Source organism: Erythrolamprus reginae, chromosome 3 (assembly GCF_031021105.1).
Source record: "Erythrolamprus reginae isolate rEryReg1 chromosome 3, rEryReg1.hap1, whole genome shotgun sequence".
NCBI classification, from domain to species: Eukaryota; Metazoa; Chordata; class Lepidosauria; order Squamata; family Dipsadidae; genus Erythrolamprus; species Erythrolamprus reginae.
The window spans coordinates 24174796-24192319 of record NC_091952.1 but is presented as its reverse complement, the minus strand read 5'-3'; the positions used below and the strand labels follow the sequence as shown (position 1 = coordinate 24192319).

General features: G+C 42.5%; 1 protein-coding gene across 5 annotated transcripts in view; it reads right to left on the bottom strand.

Moving 5' to 3' along the window:
- NFATC2 (nuclear factor of activated T cells 2) overlaps window positions 1-17524 on the bottom strand; it is a 239644-nt gene that overhangs the window by 179999 nt on the left and 42121 nt on the right. For 3 of the 5 annotated variants that reach the window (XM_070744612.1, XM_070744611.1, XM_070744608.1), the window contains exons 2-3: window positions 11921-12953; window positions 9592-9760 (exon numbers count right to left, since the gene is read on the bottom strand). In XM_070744612.1, the coding sequence (XP_070600713.1) occupies window positions 9592-9760; window positions 11921-12953 (1202 nt within the window). The remainder of the gene's footprint in view (window positions 1-9591; window positions 9761-11920; window positions 12954-17524) is intronic. The other 2 variants (XM_070744609.1, XM_070744613.1) reach the window with 2 other exon arrangements.

Here is a 17524-nt window from a genome sequence, read left to right as displayed (position 1 = left end):
TGGCTCTTACAATGCTATGCAGGCATTCCCTGATTTACAACTGCAATTGTGCCTAAAATTTCTGTTGTTAAGCAACATCTTGAATTTTGCTCCACTTTATGGACCTTTCTTGCCATCATTGTTAAGTTAATCATTGCCATTGTTAAGTTAGTAATACAGTTAAGTGAATCTGGCTTTCCCATTGACTTTGCTTATCAACCAGATTAACTGTTGAAATGTCCCAGGGTTGTGTGATTCCAAAAGGAAATCACACGAACCCCAGGACATTGCAACAGTCATAAAATATGAGCCAGTGTCCAAGCCTCTGGAGTTTGATCACATGACCACGAGGATGCTGAAACGGTCGTAAGTTTGAAAAATAGTCATCAGTCACTTTTTTTGATCCCATGGTAACTTCAAATGGCTGCTAAGTGAACTGTTGTTAAGCCGAGGACTACCTGTGCAACCAGAATACAGTACTCTATATTCCTAACACAATCTTAAGCTGCATCAACAGATATACCCCAAGACTAAAAAGGTACTAATACCACTCTATAATTTTTTTAATTTATTTATTTATTTTGCGCAATACACAATAATACACAATGAAGGTAATAGAGGACACCTTCGAGGAAATAGAATTATAGAAAGAATAGAAGAGAGAGCATAGGATAAAATAATCAATGAGAGAATAGAAGAAAGATATAGGGATAGAAGAGAAGATATATGGGATATAGGAGAGACAATAGGACAGGGGTCGGAAAGCACTGTAGTGCACTTATGCACACCCCTTACTGACCTCTTAGGAATCTGGAGAGGTCAAATGTTTTGCCAAATGTTCAACTCATTTGAACATTTCCTAATGCTCTAGTCAGACCACACCTACAGCACTGCATTCAATTTTGGTCACCCCATTACAAAAAGAACATTGAAACTCTAGAGAAAATACAGAAAAAAGCAATCAAATGATAAAGGGACTGGAAACCAAGACATATGAAGAAAGGTTGCAGGAACTGGTCATGGATAATCTAGCGAAGAAGAGATCCAGGGTGACATGATAGCAATATACAGATATTTGAGGGGTTGCCACAGAGACGAGGGGGGTCACACTATTTTCCAGGGCACTAGAGGGGCAGACCAGGAGCAACGGATGGAAATTGACCAAAGAGAGATTCAACCTGGAAATAAGGAAGAACTTTCCAATAGTGAGAGTGATCAACCAGTGGAAGAGCCTGCCAGCGGAGGTTGTGAACGCCCCATCGCTGGACGCATTCAAAAGGAAATTGGACTGCCCATCTGTCTAGGGTGGTGTAGGTTTCCTGCTTGAGCAGGGGGTTGGACTTGAGGACCTGCAAGGTCTCTTTCAACTCCAATAATAAATAAAAATAAATAAATATATTCCTCCATCAAAAAAGAAGAAATTCCTGCTTTCACTAAAGCTTCCATTTACCAGGTAGATGGTGATTCCCGATGATGTCTACGTTCTCTTCCACCCCTTCCATTTATTTATTTGTTTGTTTGTTTGTTTGTTTATTTATTTAATCAGATTTGTATGCCATCCCTCTCTGCAGACTCGGGGCGGCTAACAACAATAAAAAGACAATGTAAACAAATCTAATATTAAAAATAATCTTAAAAACCCCAATTTAAAGAACCAATCATACATACAAACATACCATGTATAAATTCTATAAGCCTAGGGGGAAGGGAAAATTTCAATTCCCCCATGCCTGACAACAGAGGTGGGTTTTGAGGAGCTTACGAAAGGCAAGGAGGGTCGGGGCAACTCTGATATCCAGGGGGAGTTGGTTCCAGAGGGTCGGGGCTGCCACAGATAAGGCTCTTCCCCTTGGTCCCACCAGACAACATTGTTTAGTCAACGGGGCCTGGAGACGGCCAACTCTGTGGGACCTAACTGGTCGCTGGGATTCGTGGGGATTTATGATAGTATGATAGACTTTTTAATATGTATCAACCAGATACATATACCATAATATCAGAAGAAGAAACAAAAGAATTAGAACTCCCTTGGGGTACTTTTTCTCCAAAGGAGATCTAACATTTCATTTCTATTAAGTACATTTGCCTCTTCATCACTAAAAAGAAATGAGAAATCCTTTCTTGGAGAAATCAACAGATTTAATGTTTCTGCTTTAGATCCCAGTGAATACACATTATTTAGCACAGAGACCTGAAATTTTAATTCCTTCTACCACTTAGACCAGTGGTTCTCAACCTTTCCAATGCCGCAACCCCTTAATAGAAGTTCCTCATGTTGTCATGACCCCCAATCATAAGTCTAGCGTCAATTCTCCCAACAGAGCTGATTGGCAGGAATGTCAGAGGGACACCGCCACTTTAAACGCCTGATTGGTCAGATTGTAAAAATATGTTCCAAGGAGCCAGAATAGAAGCTTTAGTTCCTAACACCATGGGAAATTTGCCTTTTCCCATGGTCTTAGGCGACTCCTGTGAAACAGTCATTTGACCCCCCCCCAAGGGGTCTTGACCCCCAGGTTGAGAACCACTAACTTAGACTAAACTTGATTTATCCAACAAGACTTGTCTTCATTTACACAACTGTATTAAAAGCAAGATAATATTTTAAAACAGGGTGGTATCTATCATCTGACTGCAATCACCATCATCCCCACCTACTGTTCATACTGGCTAGGTTGATCTGATAGCAAAGTCTAGGTCCTCTCTAGGGGGACATGTTTATCCAGACCCACTTTTGGGCACACAATTCGACTTGTCCATTCATACAAGTTTTAAAAGGTGGTGTATGGCTTATTTCTTTTTGGTCAATGGGGATTTTATTTGCCTGTTTTCAAGGTTTAATTCGACTTTTGTTTTTATACCCTGTTTCCCCGATAGTAAGACACCCCCGATTGTAAGACGTATCGGGGGTTTCAGGGGGGTCGGCTAATATAAGCCGTACCCCGAAAGTAAGACATATGTCTTACTTTTGGGGAAACACGGGGGTATTGCCGCCTCCCTCTCATCTAGCTGCGCGCCGCCTCCTGCCCACGTCCGCACCGTCCCCCTCTCCATACGTCACCGCGTCTGCCACCTCCCTCTGATCTTAATGAGCGCCGCCTCCTGCCCACTTCCGCGCCGCCCCCCCTCCATACGTCACCGCATCTGCCGCCTCCGTCTGATCCAAATGAGCGCCGCCTCCTGCCCACGCCATACTGTTCAGGTTGTTAATAAATGTTAATTTTATGGTTAAAACAAAAAAATCGACAATTTTTTTCCAATATAAGACATACCCCGAAAGTAAGACATAGTGGGGCTTTTGGGGATAAAAAGAAAGTAAGACACTGTCTTACTTTCGGGGAAACACGGTAGTTATGTTCTATCATTTCGGTGGAAAAAACAGATGCAAATTTAATAAGTGGGGAGGGAAGACGCTTTCTAACCTTGTTTTAAAAATGCTGTGTGGTATCAGTGACCTTAGTCTAAATCAGCAAAAACTGCTCCAACTCATTCACCTTTCTCTTATGAATTCACGAACGCAATTAGCCTAGGCCGCTTTATCTTTATAACAGCATAAAGTTTACAACATGCCATCAAACACCTCGTTGAACCAAGTGCCAACTGTGGCAAGCCTCAATTGACCTCTTTCCTCTCTTTATCGTAATTGTAACCATGTCATTGAAGAGATCTTATATTGGTGTCACATCACAAAGATATTGCTGAAGAAAGACACAGAATAACCAATAAACATCAAACCAGCTGCTTGATTTATGGCATCCACTATAGAAAAGGCAAGAAGTTGCTTCGGTCCACATGTCTCCAGCAGAATATTTAATCAGAATAGAGCTGAATGACCTTGGAGGTCTTCTAGTGCAATCCCCTTCTCAGGCAGGACTCCCTATACCAGGAGTAGGCAAAGTTGGCTCTTCTATGACATGTGGACTTCAACTCCCAGAATTCATGAGCTAGCATGATTGGCTCAGGAATTCTGGGAGTTGAAGTCCACAAGTCATAGAACCAACTTTGCCTACCTCTGCTCTATACCATTTCAGACAAGTGGCTATCCAGTCTCTTCTTAAAACCTCCAATGATGAAGCCCCAACAACTTCTGAATGCAAAATATTCCACTGGTTAATTGTTCTCACTGTTAAGACATTTCCCCTTAATTCCAGTTGCTTCTCTCCTGGATCAGTTTCCATCCATTATTTCTTGTCTTGTCTTCCATGCTTTTGGAGAATAGGTTGACCCCCTCCTCTTTATGGCAGACTCTCAAATATTGGAACACTGCTATGTCTCCCCTGATCCTTCTTTTCTTTAGACTAGCCCAGGGGTAGACAAAGTTGGCTCTTCTATGACTTGTGGACTTCAACTCCCAGAATTCCTGAGACAATCATGCTAGCTCAGGAATTCTGGGAGTTGAAGTCCACATGTCATAGAAGAGCCAACTTTGCCTACCCCTGGACTAGCCAAACTTCACATGTATTAGTCTCCAGGCCTTTAATCGTCTTAGTTGCTCTTCTCTGCACTTTTTCCAAAGCCTACATATATTTTCTGTAATGTAGTGATGAAACCCAGATATAGTATTCCAGGTGTGGTCTTACTAAAGTTTTATACATTCACATTATACTTCACATGATTTTGATTTATATTTACACTATATTTAGAATATTTACACTACAGTGCAAGCCATCCCAGAAAAGGAAATTCTAACAGATTTCTAACAGATTAACAGTTGGAAGGGACCCTGTAGGTCATCTAGTCCAACCCCTCCTCAAGCAGAAGACCCTACCCCATTTCTGACAAATGGCAGCCCAATTTCTTCTTGAATGTTTCAAGTGATGAAGCTCCCACAACTTCTAAAGGTAAGCTGTTCCACTGGTTGATTGTTCTCACTATCAGAAAGTTCCTCTAGGTTGAATTTTCCATCTATTATTCCTTATCTGGCCTTCAGGTGTTTTAGAAAATAGCTTCACCCCCTCCTTTCTCTGGCAGCCCCTCAAATATTGGAACATTGCTATCATGTCTCCCCTGGTCCTTCTCTCCACTAGACTACCCATGCCCAGATCCTTCATATGTTTTAGTCTCCAGTCCTTTTTCGTAAAAGTAACAATGTTTATTTTTATATGAAAGGACCGCCCTTTGCTTGCAGCGCTGCTGCGGCATCCTTTTTCGTAAAAATAACAATGTCTATTTTTATGTGAAGTCCTCCCTTTGAAGGAGCTAGGGAATCCCACCCATGAAGAGATTCCGGGGGCGGAGCCTTGACATCACGGGCAGGTTGCTAAGGACGTCAAGGTGATCACTTCCTGAATTCTATGGAATCCAGGAAGTGATAGAAACATAGAAACATAGAAGACTGACGGCAGAAAAAGACCTCATGGTCCATCTAGTCTGCCCTTTTACTATTTCCTGTATTTTATCTTACAATGGATATATGTTTATCCCAGGCATGTTTAAATTCGGTTACTGTGGATTTACCAACCACGTCTGCTGGAAGTTTGTTCCAAGGATCTACTACTCTTTCAGTAAAATAATATTTTCTCATGTTGCCTTTGATCTTTCCCCCAACTAACTTCAGATTGTGTCCCCTTGTTCTTGTGTTCACTTTCCTGTTAAAAACACTTCCCTCCTGAACCCTATTTAACCCTTTAACATATTTAAATGTTTCGATCATGTCCCCCCTTTTCCTTCTGTCTTCCAGACTATACAGATTGAGTTCATTAAGTCTTTCCTGATACGTTTTATACTTAAGACCTTCCACCATTCTTGTAGCCCGTCTTTGGACCCGTTCAATTTTGTCAATATCTTTTTGTAGGTGAGGTCTCCAGAACTGAACACAGTACTCCAAATGTCTCACCAGCGCTCTATATAAGGGGATCACAATCTCCCTCTTCCTGCTTGTTATACCTCTAGCTATGCATCCAAGCATCCTACTTGCCTTTCCTACCGCCCGACCACACTGCTCACCCATTTTGAGACTGTCAGAAATCACTACCCCTAAATCCTTCTCTTCTGAAGTTTTTGCTAACACAGAACTGTCAATGCAATACTCAGATTTAGGATTCCTTTTCCCCAAGTGCATTATTTTACATTTGGAAACATTAAACTGCAGTTTCCATTGCTTTGACCATTTATCTAGTAACGCTAAATCATTTACCATATTACAGACCCCTCCAGGAATATCAACCCTATTGCACACTTTAGAGTCATCGGCAAATAGGCAAAACTTCCCTACCAAACCTTCCCCTATGTCACTCACAAACATATTAAAAAGAATAGGACCCAGAACAGACCCTTGTGGCACACCGCTTGTAACCTGTCTCTCCTCAGAATACTCGCCATTAACAATAACTCTCTGATGTCTATGCTTCAGCCAGCTTGAAATCCACTGAACTATCCAGGGATTAAGTCCAATCTTCACTAATTTATCTATCAGCTCTTTATGTGGAACCGTATCAAAGGCTTTGCTGAAGTCCAGATAGGCAATATCCACGGCACCACCTTGATCCAACACCTTTGTGACATAGTCAAAGAACTCAATGAGATTAGTCTGACGCGATTTGCCTTCAGTAAAGCCATGCTGATTTGGGTCCAATAACTTATTGTTTTTTAGATGCTGATTTATCCTCTTTTTGAGTAGAGTCTCCATCATTTTAACTACAACTGATGTCAAGCTAACTGGCCTGTAGTTACCAGCTTCTTCTCTACTGCCCTTCTTGTGGATAGGCACAACACTGGCCATTCTCCAATCCTCAGGAACATCTTCTGTTAACAGGGATTGGTTAAACAAATCAGTCAGGGGGGTAGCAATGACAGATCTGAGTTCTTTAAGAACTCTGGGGTGGATGCCATCTGGACCCATTGCCTTATTTATCTTTAATCTTTCAAGTTCTTCTAAGACATCGGCTTCTAAGATCACTGGAGCTGAATCCGTACAGCTGGAAGCAATGCTAAATCCCTCTATAGTATTATTTTGTAAGGTGTCTTTTGAGAAAACTTGATCACCTTGGTGTCCTTAGCAACCTGCCAGTATATGTGACATCAAAGCTCTGCCCCCAGAATATCTTGGTGGGATTCCCCATTTGGGTTCGGGTTCAGGTTCGGTTCGGGTCCGGCCAAATTTTGCGTAAAGTTTGTCCGAACTTGCCGAACCCGAACACCGTTGGGTTCGCCCATCACTAATCTTGATTGCTCTCCTCTACACTTTTTCTAGAGTCTCAACGTGTTTTTATAGTGTGGTGACCAAAACTGGATGCAGTACTCTAGGTGTGGTTTTACTAAGGCTTTATAGAGTGGTATTAGTACCTCACTTGATCTTGATTGTATCCCTCTGTTAATACAATTTAGGATTCCATTGGCTTTTTAGGCTGCTGCTCACATTTAGCTGTTTGTCCATTAAGACTCCAAGATCCTTTTCACAGTTACTGCTACTAAGCCTGATTTCACCCAGTAAATGTTTTCTTTTCATTTTTCTTATCTAAGTGTAGGACTTTACTTTTCTCTACGTTGAATTTCATTTTGTTAGATAGGGTGCAGTGTTCAAATCTGTCAAGATCCATCTGGATCTTGAGCCTATCTACTAGGGTGTTGGCTATTCCTGGCAGCTTAGTCTCATCTGCAAATTAAAAAGTAAATCCTTCCAAATTCCACATTCAACTATACCAGAACCAAAATTAAGTTTTGCCAAGCTTTCTATACCAAATTTCAGAATGGTTCAAATGCTACTGTTAAGAGCCAATTTAGGATGTTAGAATAGAATAGAATAGAATAGAATAGAATTTTATTCACCAAGAGTGATTGGACACACAAGGAATTTGTCTTGGTGCATATGCTCTCAGCGTACATAAAATAAAATATACATTTGTCAAGAATCATGTGGTACGACACTTAATGATTGTCATAGGGGTCAAATAAGCAATGAAGAAGCAATATTAATAAAAATCTTAGGATATAAGCACCAAGTTACAGTCATATAGTCAACATGGGAGGAAATGGGTGATAGGAATGATGAGAAAATCTAGTAGAGTAGAAGTGCAGATTTAGTAGAAAGTCTGACAGTGTTGAGGGAATTATTTGTTTAGTAGAGTGATGGCGTTCGGGGAAAAACTGTTCTTGTGTCTAGTTGTCTTGGTGTGCAGTGCTCTGTAGCGACATTTTGATGGTAGAAGTTGAAACAGTTTGTGTCCAGGATGTGAGGGGTCAATAAATATTTTCCCCACCCTCTTTTTGACTTGTGCAGTATACAGGCCCTCAATGGAAGGCAGGTTGGCAGCAATTGCTTTTTCTGCAGTGGTATCTCTTTGGCCTTATCAATGAAAAGTTGATTCAGTGGATACATTTACAGCCTGTTCTTTTCTCTGGCCCTAGGAAATGTCCCCTTTTTGTCTTTCCTCCCAACTACAAAATGCCCTTTACGTGAGAACAAAAGCACTATTTATCTGTGTACAAGATGGCATCTTTTGGAACTGAGCTTAATTTTAAGCTGTATAGGCAGGCAGAAGAGAACAATTTATCAGCAGATGTATTTCTGCTCTTCTTTAACTTCCAGAGGTGGAAAATACACTTCAATTTGTTTAGCATGAGAGAACAGCAGAAAAGATGATGTGTTGGCTTTGGTAAGTTGGCAACCCCTGTTTTCAAAGAATAGTTCTCCTGTTTTTCCAGATCTGATAAGAGCAGTATTTTTCAACCTTGGCAATATTTTTGGAGCGCCATTTACATCTAGTGCAGGAGTTTATAACTCCTGAGCCATGGGCTGGCACTGGGCCATGACATGCCAGAAACCCCATCACCACCAAATAAGTAAAGTCTCATCAGCAGGATACAGTTGGCACATGAAACCATACTCTTCTGGTTCATGGAAAAACCTCTCACCATGGAACCAGTCCTTTGTACCCAAAAGGGGCCACTGGTCTAATGGTTAAGGCACTAGAAACCAGGAGACTGTGAGTTTTAGTTCGATCTTAGAAACATAGAAACATAGAAGATTGAAGGCAGAAAAAGACCTCATGGTCCATCTAGTTTCCTGTATTTTATCTTAGGATGGATATATGTTTATCCCAGGCATGTTTAAATTCAGTTACTGTGGATTTACCAACCACGTCTGCTGGACGTTTGTTCCAAGCATCTACTACTCTTTCAGTAAAATAATATTTTCTCACGTTGCTTCTGATCTTTCCCCCAACTATCCTCAGATTGTGCCCCCTTGTTCTTGGGTTCACTTTCCTATTAAAAACACTTCCCTCCTGAACCTTATTTAACTCTTTAACATATTTAAATGTTTTATTTATTATTTATTTATTTATTATTTAGATTTGTATGCCGCCCCTCTCCGCAGACTCGGGGCGGTTTTGATCATGTCCCCCCTTTCCCTTCTGTCCTCCAGACTATACAGATTGAGTTCATGAAGTCTTTCCTGATAAGTTTTATGCTTAAGACCTTCTACCATTTTTGTAGCTCATCTTTGGACCCGTTCAATTTTATCAATATCTTTTTGTAGGTGGGGTCTCCAGAACTGAACACAGTATTCCAAATGTAAAACCATCCCAATTTCTAATGCGGCCCCATGGCAAAATTAATTGCCCGCCCCTGCCCCACAGCATTGTAAAATACCCTACACAAAACACAATGTACCTGAATCACAGGATGTCCTCCCGTTGGTGCTTTGACCGCTCCTCGGCTCCCTTCCGTCTCGTAATGAGCACGGTGGTGGGGTTTGGGTTGGACCTCAATCTGTAATTCGTAGGAGCCTGAATGACTAGAAAGAGGCCACTCAAGTGGTGGAAGAGACTGGACAGGAATGCTGGGGAGAAGAAAGTGTGGATTTAAGTTAGGAAAGAAAATAAGTTTAGTTCAACATATAGAGAACAAGAACAGGCTGAACAATAATGACTCAAACAATTGGTAATCATGTTTCATTTTCAAAATACAAGAGGGCTGGATTGACCACTGACTGGCAGGAGATGGAGTACAGTTAAAAATACCATATTTTTTGGAGTATAAGACACACCTTTTTACACACACACACAGGCAAAAGAGGGTGAAAACTTGGGTGCATCTTATACACCAAATGAAGCCCCACCCAGCCACCCCCACCCTTTGGCCTCTCCCTGCCAGCAATTTACCTCCTCACAGCCAACAGCCCAAATCCTGGTTTGCACAAGCAACTGATTATTGGCCTCCTGACCAAGCAACTGGTTGAAGCTACAGGCAGGCTCATGTACTAAAATGAAAGAAGGCAAATTGCTGGGAGGAAGAAACAGATTTTTTTTTTCTTGTGCTAATCAGTTATTGAAGTTGGATGCAAGGAGATAAGTCAATAACTATAAATGTCTATAGAATGTTCAAATTGTTAACTTATTTTTTAAAGACTGCTTTATTATTGTTCTAGACAACTTAACAAAATGAAGAAGCTTTTTAAAACAAATGCTTATATGAAGAGGCCCAGTGCCTGCTCCGAGTCCTTGGAGAGGGGCGGCATACAAATCTAATAAATCAATAAAATAAATAAATAAATAAATATTGTATCTTATTTTAAATAGCAGAGTATAATGTAAACTTCCAGAAAGCCACATTAATTTTTAACAGGATCTGTACAAGTATAATCTGAAATGTAACAGTGTCCTGGTTTAGTATTAAGATAAGGCAGGAGTAAATCTACTTAAATAATCGGGAGGAGTTAGTTACTATATTTAAGAAAACTTTCTGGCATTAATATACTGCCATAATGTACATGTCTTATATTCCAATGCATCTTATACTCTGAAAGATACAGGACCTTTGCTTAACTCATATCAGTGGAATGGACTTTTTGCTTCTCAAGTTACCAACGATCACTAACTAGAAGTCAAATAAGAACCAGTGGCAATTAATTTAAGAAGGATCAATGATAATGAACAGATTGACCCAAACCTCGCTGAAGAAACTCACGAGAGCATTTTCAGTAGCCATTCAATCATCAGCGTGTGCAAATACTGGTGAATCAGATATTTGGAATGTAATGGAAAGTAGAAAATGTTTAGCTTTCTAATGTCAAGGAGGAGGAACATATTATGCTGGTTTCTAAACTGAAGTGGTTTGCTCTCCTCAAATATGATGCACTTTGATTTGCTCAGGGAATATGAATTTGCTGTTATCCTCAACAGAAGAATATCCAGGGCAGCTTAGGAGAAAAAGAAGAACTAGAGACTTTATCCTTCATTAAAAGAAATCTTCCCCTATTATATGCAATCTGTCTCACAGATATACACGTATCTATGAGACAAATTCTATAGAACTTCATAAATAGCAATAGGTATTATAGACATATACAGTGTTCCCTCGATTTTCGTGGGTTCGAACTTCGTGAAAAGTCTATACCACGGTTTTTCAAAAATATTAATTAAAAAATACTTTGCGGTTTTCCCCCCTATACCATGGTTTTTCCTGCCCGATGATGTCATATATCATCATCAAACTTTCGTCCACCTTTAATAAATATTTTTTTAAATAAACTTTAATAAAGAAACATGGTGAGTAATAATCTAAATGGTTGCTAAGGGAATGAGAAATTGCAGTTTAGGGGTTTAAAGTGTTAAGGGATGGCTTGTGATACTGATCATAGCCAAAAATAATGTATTTACTTCCGCATCTCTACTTCGCGGAAATTCGACTTTCGCCGGCAGTTTCGGAACGCATCCCCCGCGAAAATCGAGGGAACACTGTAGTGCTTTTACAGTGCTTTACAGCCCTCTGTAAGCTGTTTAAAAAATCAGCATACTGCCTCAAACAATCTGGATTCTCATTTTACCCACTTCGGAAAGATGGAAAGCTGAGTCAACCTTGAGCCTGGTGAGTTTTGAATTGCCAAATTGCAGTCGGTCAGCAGTCAGGAGAAGTAGCTCGCAGTAGCCCGCAGTACTGCACACTAACTACTGCGCCAACATAGCCCAAAAATAAATGTGCAAGACTTGCTAGTACTTACCTGCAAATTGGTATCGCAGGCATCAGCTGCTTTGGCCAAGATGGCGGCACCAAAAGGATTGAATCTGGCGGTGGGTTCCTTCGGTTCTCCTGCTCACAGGATCCAATATACTCGATGGGCTGAAGCACGTGGCATGGCATGCTGGCTTTGTGGGATGCCAATGGTGAAGGATCCGGAGTGGTCCTCCATATTTTTGTGGGAACTCCGCAGGAAGGATCAGTGGTGAGATTGTTCATGGCATCCATGAGACTAGATGAGGTGGACAACTGGGTGTAAGTGACTGTCGCTCCGTCCTCTCTCAGGGAGACGTGGGGAGAGGCCTGTGGAGAAGGGGTCCTCGATTGCCGTGGAGAAGAGTGGGGGTGCTGACTCCCGTAGAGCTCAGTGCAAGAGTACCTCCGTTTTGCCCCTGGCGATGACGACCTTGAGTTGGGACGTGGTGATGGTGAACGTGGCCCCAAGAAGGTATCCTCCACGACAGTTGCTTGTGGGGACATTATTGGCGAGGTTCTAGGAGAATAATGAGCATGGGTGTTTTGAAACTGTGGACACAGGTCATCACTAGGGCCATTATTTGGTGAAACGCATGGTGAAGTATAAGGAGAGAAATTTGTCTCTGAAATGAAGCTTGCAGAGGAGCTGCTGCTAAGAGGGCTCAGGCACAGCGGTTCTCGGTAGCTCTCAAACCCAGGGACCGGCAGGGTAAACCTTGGGCTAGTGGTAGCTGAGCTGGACTGATGCTCTACCAATAGATCTGTGTCTCTGCTGCTGAAGGCCCCCCCTGAGTGAATCAGTTCATAGGATGGTGTTATCTCAATCCTAGGGCTCAAAGTAGGGGGACCTGCAGCCTTGAGAGGGTCCAAGTAGCATTTTGACCCTATGCTATCTGGCTGTCCATATCTGCCCATGTGATCTGCCGAAAGGCTAGACAAAGCGAAGGGGTATGGCTTGAGGCCATAATCCGAGACATCGTCATGAGGGTAAGCAACTCCAGTGGGTGGGCTGATGATTTTATGTGAAGGAGTCGGTTCTTCTGGAAAAAGAAGGGTCGCTTTTAAGACTAGACATACCACTGCAGAAGCTGAGCAATCCTGGGTTAACAAGAAGGCATTAGCGATAGCGCTTTAGGAAAAGGTTACATCATACACAGACATCGGATGCATGCATAAGGAAGCAGGCCAGCCTTCTCAAGGGAGGAAACCCACCGGGCAATCTCTGAGTAAGAGCCAGAGAATGGAAAGGAATGTGCCCCATTGCACCCACTGGCCTCAAAATATTTCGCCCACCCAATTGAGCATTTGCTGCCTTCTGATCATGTTTTGCTATGGCTACTAGCAATGGCACGCTTGGTGTAGATCCATAGGAAAAAGTGAGTAAATAAATACCTTTATTTTATTTTATTTTTTGCTTCTTTTGGCAGCCATTAATTTAATGTAATAGTTCACTATCCTATCCATTGTCTTTCTACTAGCATTTATTTGCACATCTCAAAATTTCTCCGTTCATTTTCAGCAGTCGTTTTACCAAGGTTACAAGCAGTCCTAGACATACAACTGTTCACTTAGTGACCGTTTGAAGTTACAACAGCACTGAAAAAAGTGACTTACGTCCCTCTTCGTACCGGGGCAGCATATAAATCTAATAAATTTATTATTATTATTATTATTATTATTATTATTATTATTATTATTATTATTTGTTGTTTGTTGTTTTGTTGTATGATGATGATGATGATTATCATCATCATCATCATCATCATCATCATCATCATCATCATTATTATTATTATATTAGAACTGAGGAAAAAAATGATTGCTATCAGCCTGCCTTCCATTGAGGACCTATATACTGCACGAGTCAAAAAGAGGGCTGTGAAAATATTTACTGACCCCTCACATCCTGGAAACAAACCGCTTCAACTCCTATTCTCAAAACAACACTATAGAGCACAGCTCACCAAGACAACTAGACACAAGAGCAGTTTTTTCCTCGAACGCCATCACTCTGCTAAACAAATAATTCCCTCAACACTGTCAAACTATTTCCTCAGTCTACACTACTATTAATCTTCTCATCATTCCCATCACCCATCTCCTCCCACTGACTGTAACTTTGTTGCTTTTATCCTTATAATTTATATTGACTAGTTCCTAATATGATTTGATTGCTTATATGTCCCCGCAAGGTCATTAATTGTTTTACCTTTTAATTCTTGATGTACCTCTCTACATGGGGCTATCTTTGAAGAATGTTTGGAAACTTCAGATCGTGCAGAATGCAGCTGCGAGAGCAATCATGGGCTTTCCCAAATATGCCCATGTTACTCCAACACTCCGCAGTCTGCATTGGTTGTCGATCAGTTTCTGGTCACAATTCAAAGTGTTGGTTATGACCTATAAAGCCCTTCATGGCACCGGACCAGATTATCTACGAGACCGCCTCTTGCTGCACGAATCCCAGCGACTGGTTAGGTCCCACAGAGTTGGTCTTCTCCGGGTCCTGTCGACTAAACAATGCCGTCTGGCGGGACCCAGGGGGAGAGCCTTCTCTGTGGCGGCCCCGACCCTCTGGAATCAGCTCCCCCTGGAGATTAGGATTGCCCCCACCCTCCTTGCCTTTCGTAAACTCCTCAAAACCCATCTTTGTCGTCAAGCTTGGGGGAACTGAGACATCTTCCCCTTGCCTATGTAGTTTCTGTGCACAACATGACTGTATGTATGTTTTTATTTACTGTTTTTTTTTAGATTTTTTATATGTATACAGTGATCCCCGCTCGTTGCAAGGGTTCCGTTCCAGGACCCCCCGCAACGAGCGGGTTTTCGCGAAGTAGCGCTGCGGAAGTAAAAACACCATCTGCGCATGTGCAGATGGTGTTTTTAACTTCCGCAGCGCTAGCGAGGAGCCGAAGATTGGGGGCGGCGCGGGTGTTTTAAAATGTCGCCGCCGACATGGGGGGCTCGCTAGCACCCCCCCGAACCCCCAACCCGGGTTTGGGGGGGTGCTAGCAAGCCCCCCATGTCGGCGGGGATGTTTTAAAACACCCGCGCGGCTTTCCAATGAGTCCCGAAGGCAAACGCGGAAGTTTGACGTTTGTCTTCGGGACTCATTGGAAAGCTCCGATCGTTTTAAAACAGTTGCGCCATTCTCCGCTGACTCCTGGCGAACTTCCCCGCTTTAGGAGTCAGCGGAGAACGGCGCGCCTGCTTGGCTTCCCTCGCCAGCGCAGCCAACGTGCGCTACGATCTTCCGGGCGAGCCAGGCTCAGTGACGGAAGGCAGCCGCTTGGCCCGGGATGCTGGGCCGAGAGGAGCCGGGCTTGATCCGCTGAGCCTGGCTGGCCCGGAAGATCGTAGCGCGCGTTGGCTGCAGCGGCGGCGACATTGCTGCCGGCTTGGCTTCCCTTGCCGCTGCAGCCAACGCGCGCTACGATCTTCCGGGCGAGCCAGGCTCAGTCACGGAAGGCAGCTGCTTGGCCCGAGATGCTGGGCCGAAAGGAGCCGGGCTTGAAGATCGCAGCGCGAGTTGGCTGCGGTGGCGAGGGCTTGCGATGGAGGGTGGAGGAAGCGGCCATGGGAGGGCGAGCTGCCTCAGGGAGGAGGATCGGGCGGGACCAGGTGGGGGCTGGAATTTCTCCAGGGTGAAGGGCGGGCGAGCGGCGAAGGGCGGGCGAGCGGGTGCTGGGGAGGGCTTCTCACCCTCCCGCCAGCAAGAGGGGGAGCGAACGGCGTGGGCGGGCGAAGGGCGGGCGAGCGGCAGCGAGGAGTTTGCGTGGGCGGTGGGGAAACTCCTCGCTGATGCCAGCAAGAGGGGGAAGACCCAGGGAAGCCGCCCAGCAGCTGATCTGCTGGGCGCCATCTACTCATGCGTGCCCATAGAAAAAAAGGGCACGCATGCGTAGATGGTGTTTTGACTTCCGGGTTGAAAAATCGCAAATTACCCTGTTCGCAATGGTTGGGGACGCAATAACCGGGGGATCACTGTAATTGCTATTTTAGGTTTTAATTATTAGATTTGTCTCTATGTACCGTTTTTATCACTGTTGTGAGCTGCCCCGAGTCTACGGAGAGGGGCGGCATACAAATCTAATAAATACAAATACAAATACCTATCTTTTCTTTTATGTATACTGAGAGCACGTGCCCCAAGACAAATTCCTTGTGTGTCCAATCATACTTCCCCAATAAAAATTCTATTCTATTCTATTCACACGCATTGCTGTTGGAGCATCCCTATGGTCACGTGATTTACATTTGGATGCTTGACAACTGATTCACATTTACAATGGCTGTAGTGTCGTGGAATCATGTGATCACCTCTTGTGACTTTCTGACAAGCAAAGTCAATGGGGAAGCCAAGTTCATTTAACAATAGTGTTACTAATTTAACAACTGCAATGACTCATTTCACAAATGTGGCAAGAAAGGTCGTAAAAATGGGACAAACTCACAAGTGAACTCAAATCGTTCACTTAGCAACATAAAGTTTAGGGTCAATCGTGGTTGTAACTTGAGGACTACCTGTATTGAGATTCGCCATTTGCTCTTAGCCCACCCTACCAAGTTGTACTTGTGGGGAAAAAATTAAGAGAAGGGAGATTCCAGCATGAACTCCCAAAGGAAAGATGGTATATAAAGTTAACAAATAAAATAGATAAAAATCTCAAATAGGGTTACATTAAAGTGTACATTTATTTTTAAACTGCCTACTATTTTTAAGAGTATTCCCTAATGAAGAATTATTTTTCAAAAGAACACAAGAATAAAACGCTGTAACTTAGCAACTCCTTTGTTTTCTTCGTTAAATTTTGCAGCTGCCTCAATCCCTAGGGATTTTGAACTAATTATTGTTCTACTATATATGTTGATTTTTTTCTTGCAAACCAATACAGCTTAAATTCGTTCTTGTCCATTAAAAAAAAAACACTGATCAGAATGCATGTTCAAATACATTCCCTTTGTAACAAAATTATATCTATATTTTCTATTGTATTTTTAAAAAAGTTATTCAAATTCAGATTAGATTTTTAAAACTGAGAATTTATAAAAGGTAAGTGGCTTTATGTTTCGCAAGCCAAAGGAACATTTAAATAATTTTCTACTAAACAATGAAAAATCTAGGAAAACTATTTTTTTCATGCAAAATCTATTCCTTTTAAAAATGATGGCAATGTATGCCTTTAAATATCTGAAAGACTCAGCTAAATAAAACCTTTGGCAGATATATAGCAGCCAAACAAAACAACATGTATGTACAATAAAGTTTGCAATTTACACAGTTCCATATATAATTTTAAGCAGGGGTGAAATCCAATTTTTTTTTACTACCGGTTCTGTGGGCATGGCTTGGTAAGCATGGTGTGGCTTGGTAGGCTTGGCTTGGTGGTCGTGGCAGGGGAAGGATACTGCAAAATCCCCATTTCCTTCCCGCTCCAGAGGGAAGGATATTGCAACATTTCCATTCCCATCCCACTCTGGGGCCAGCCAGAGGTGATATTTGCTAGCTCTCCGAGCTGCTCAAAATTTCCACTACCGGTTCTCAAGAACCTGTCAGAACCTGCTGGATTTCACCCTAATTTTAAGCAATGGTTGGTTTCTTTCAATCAGG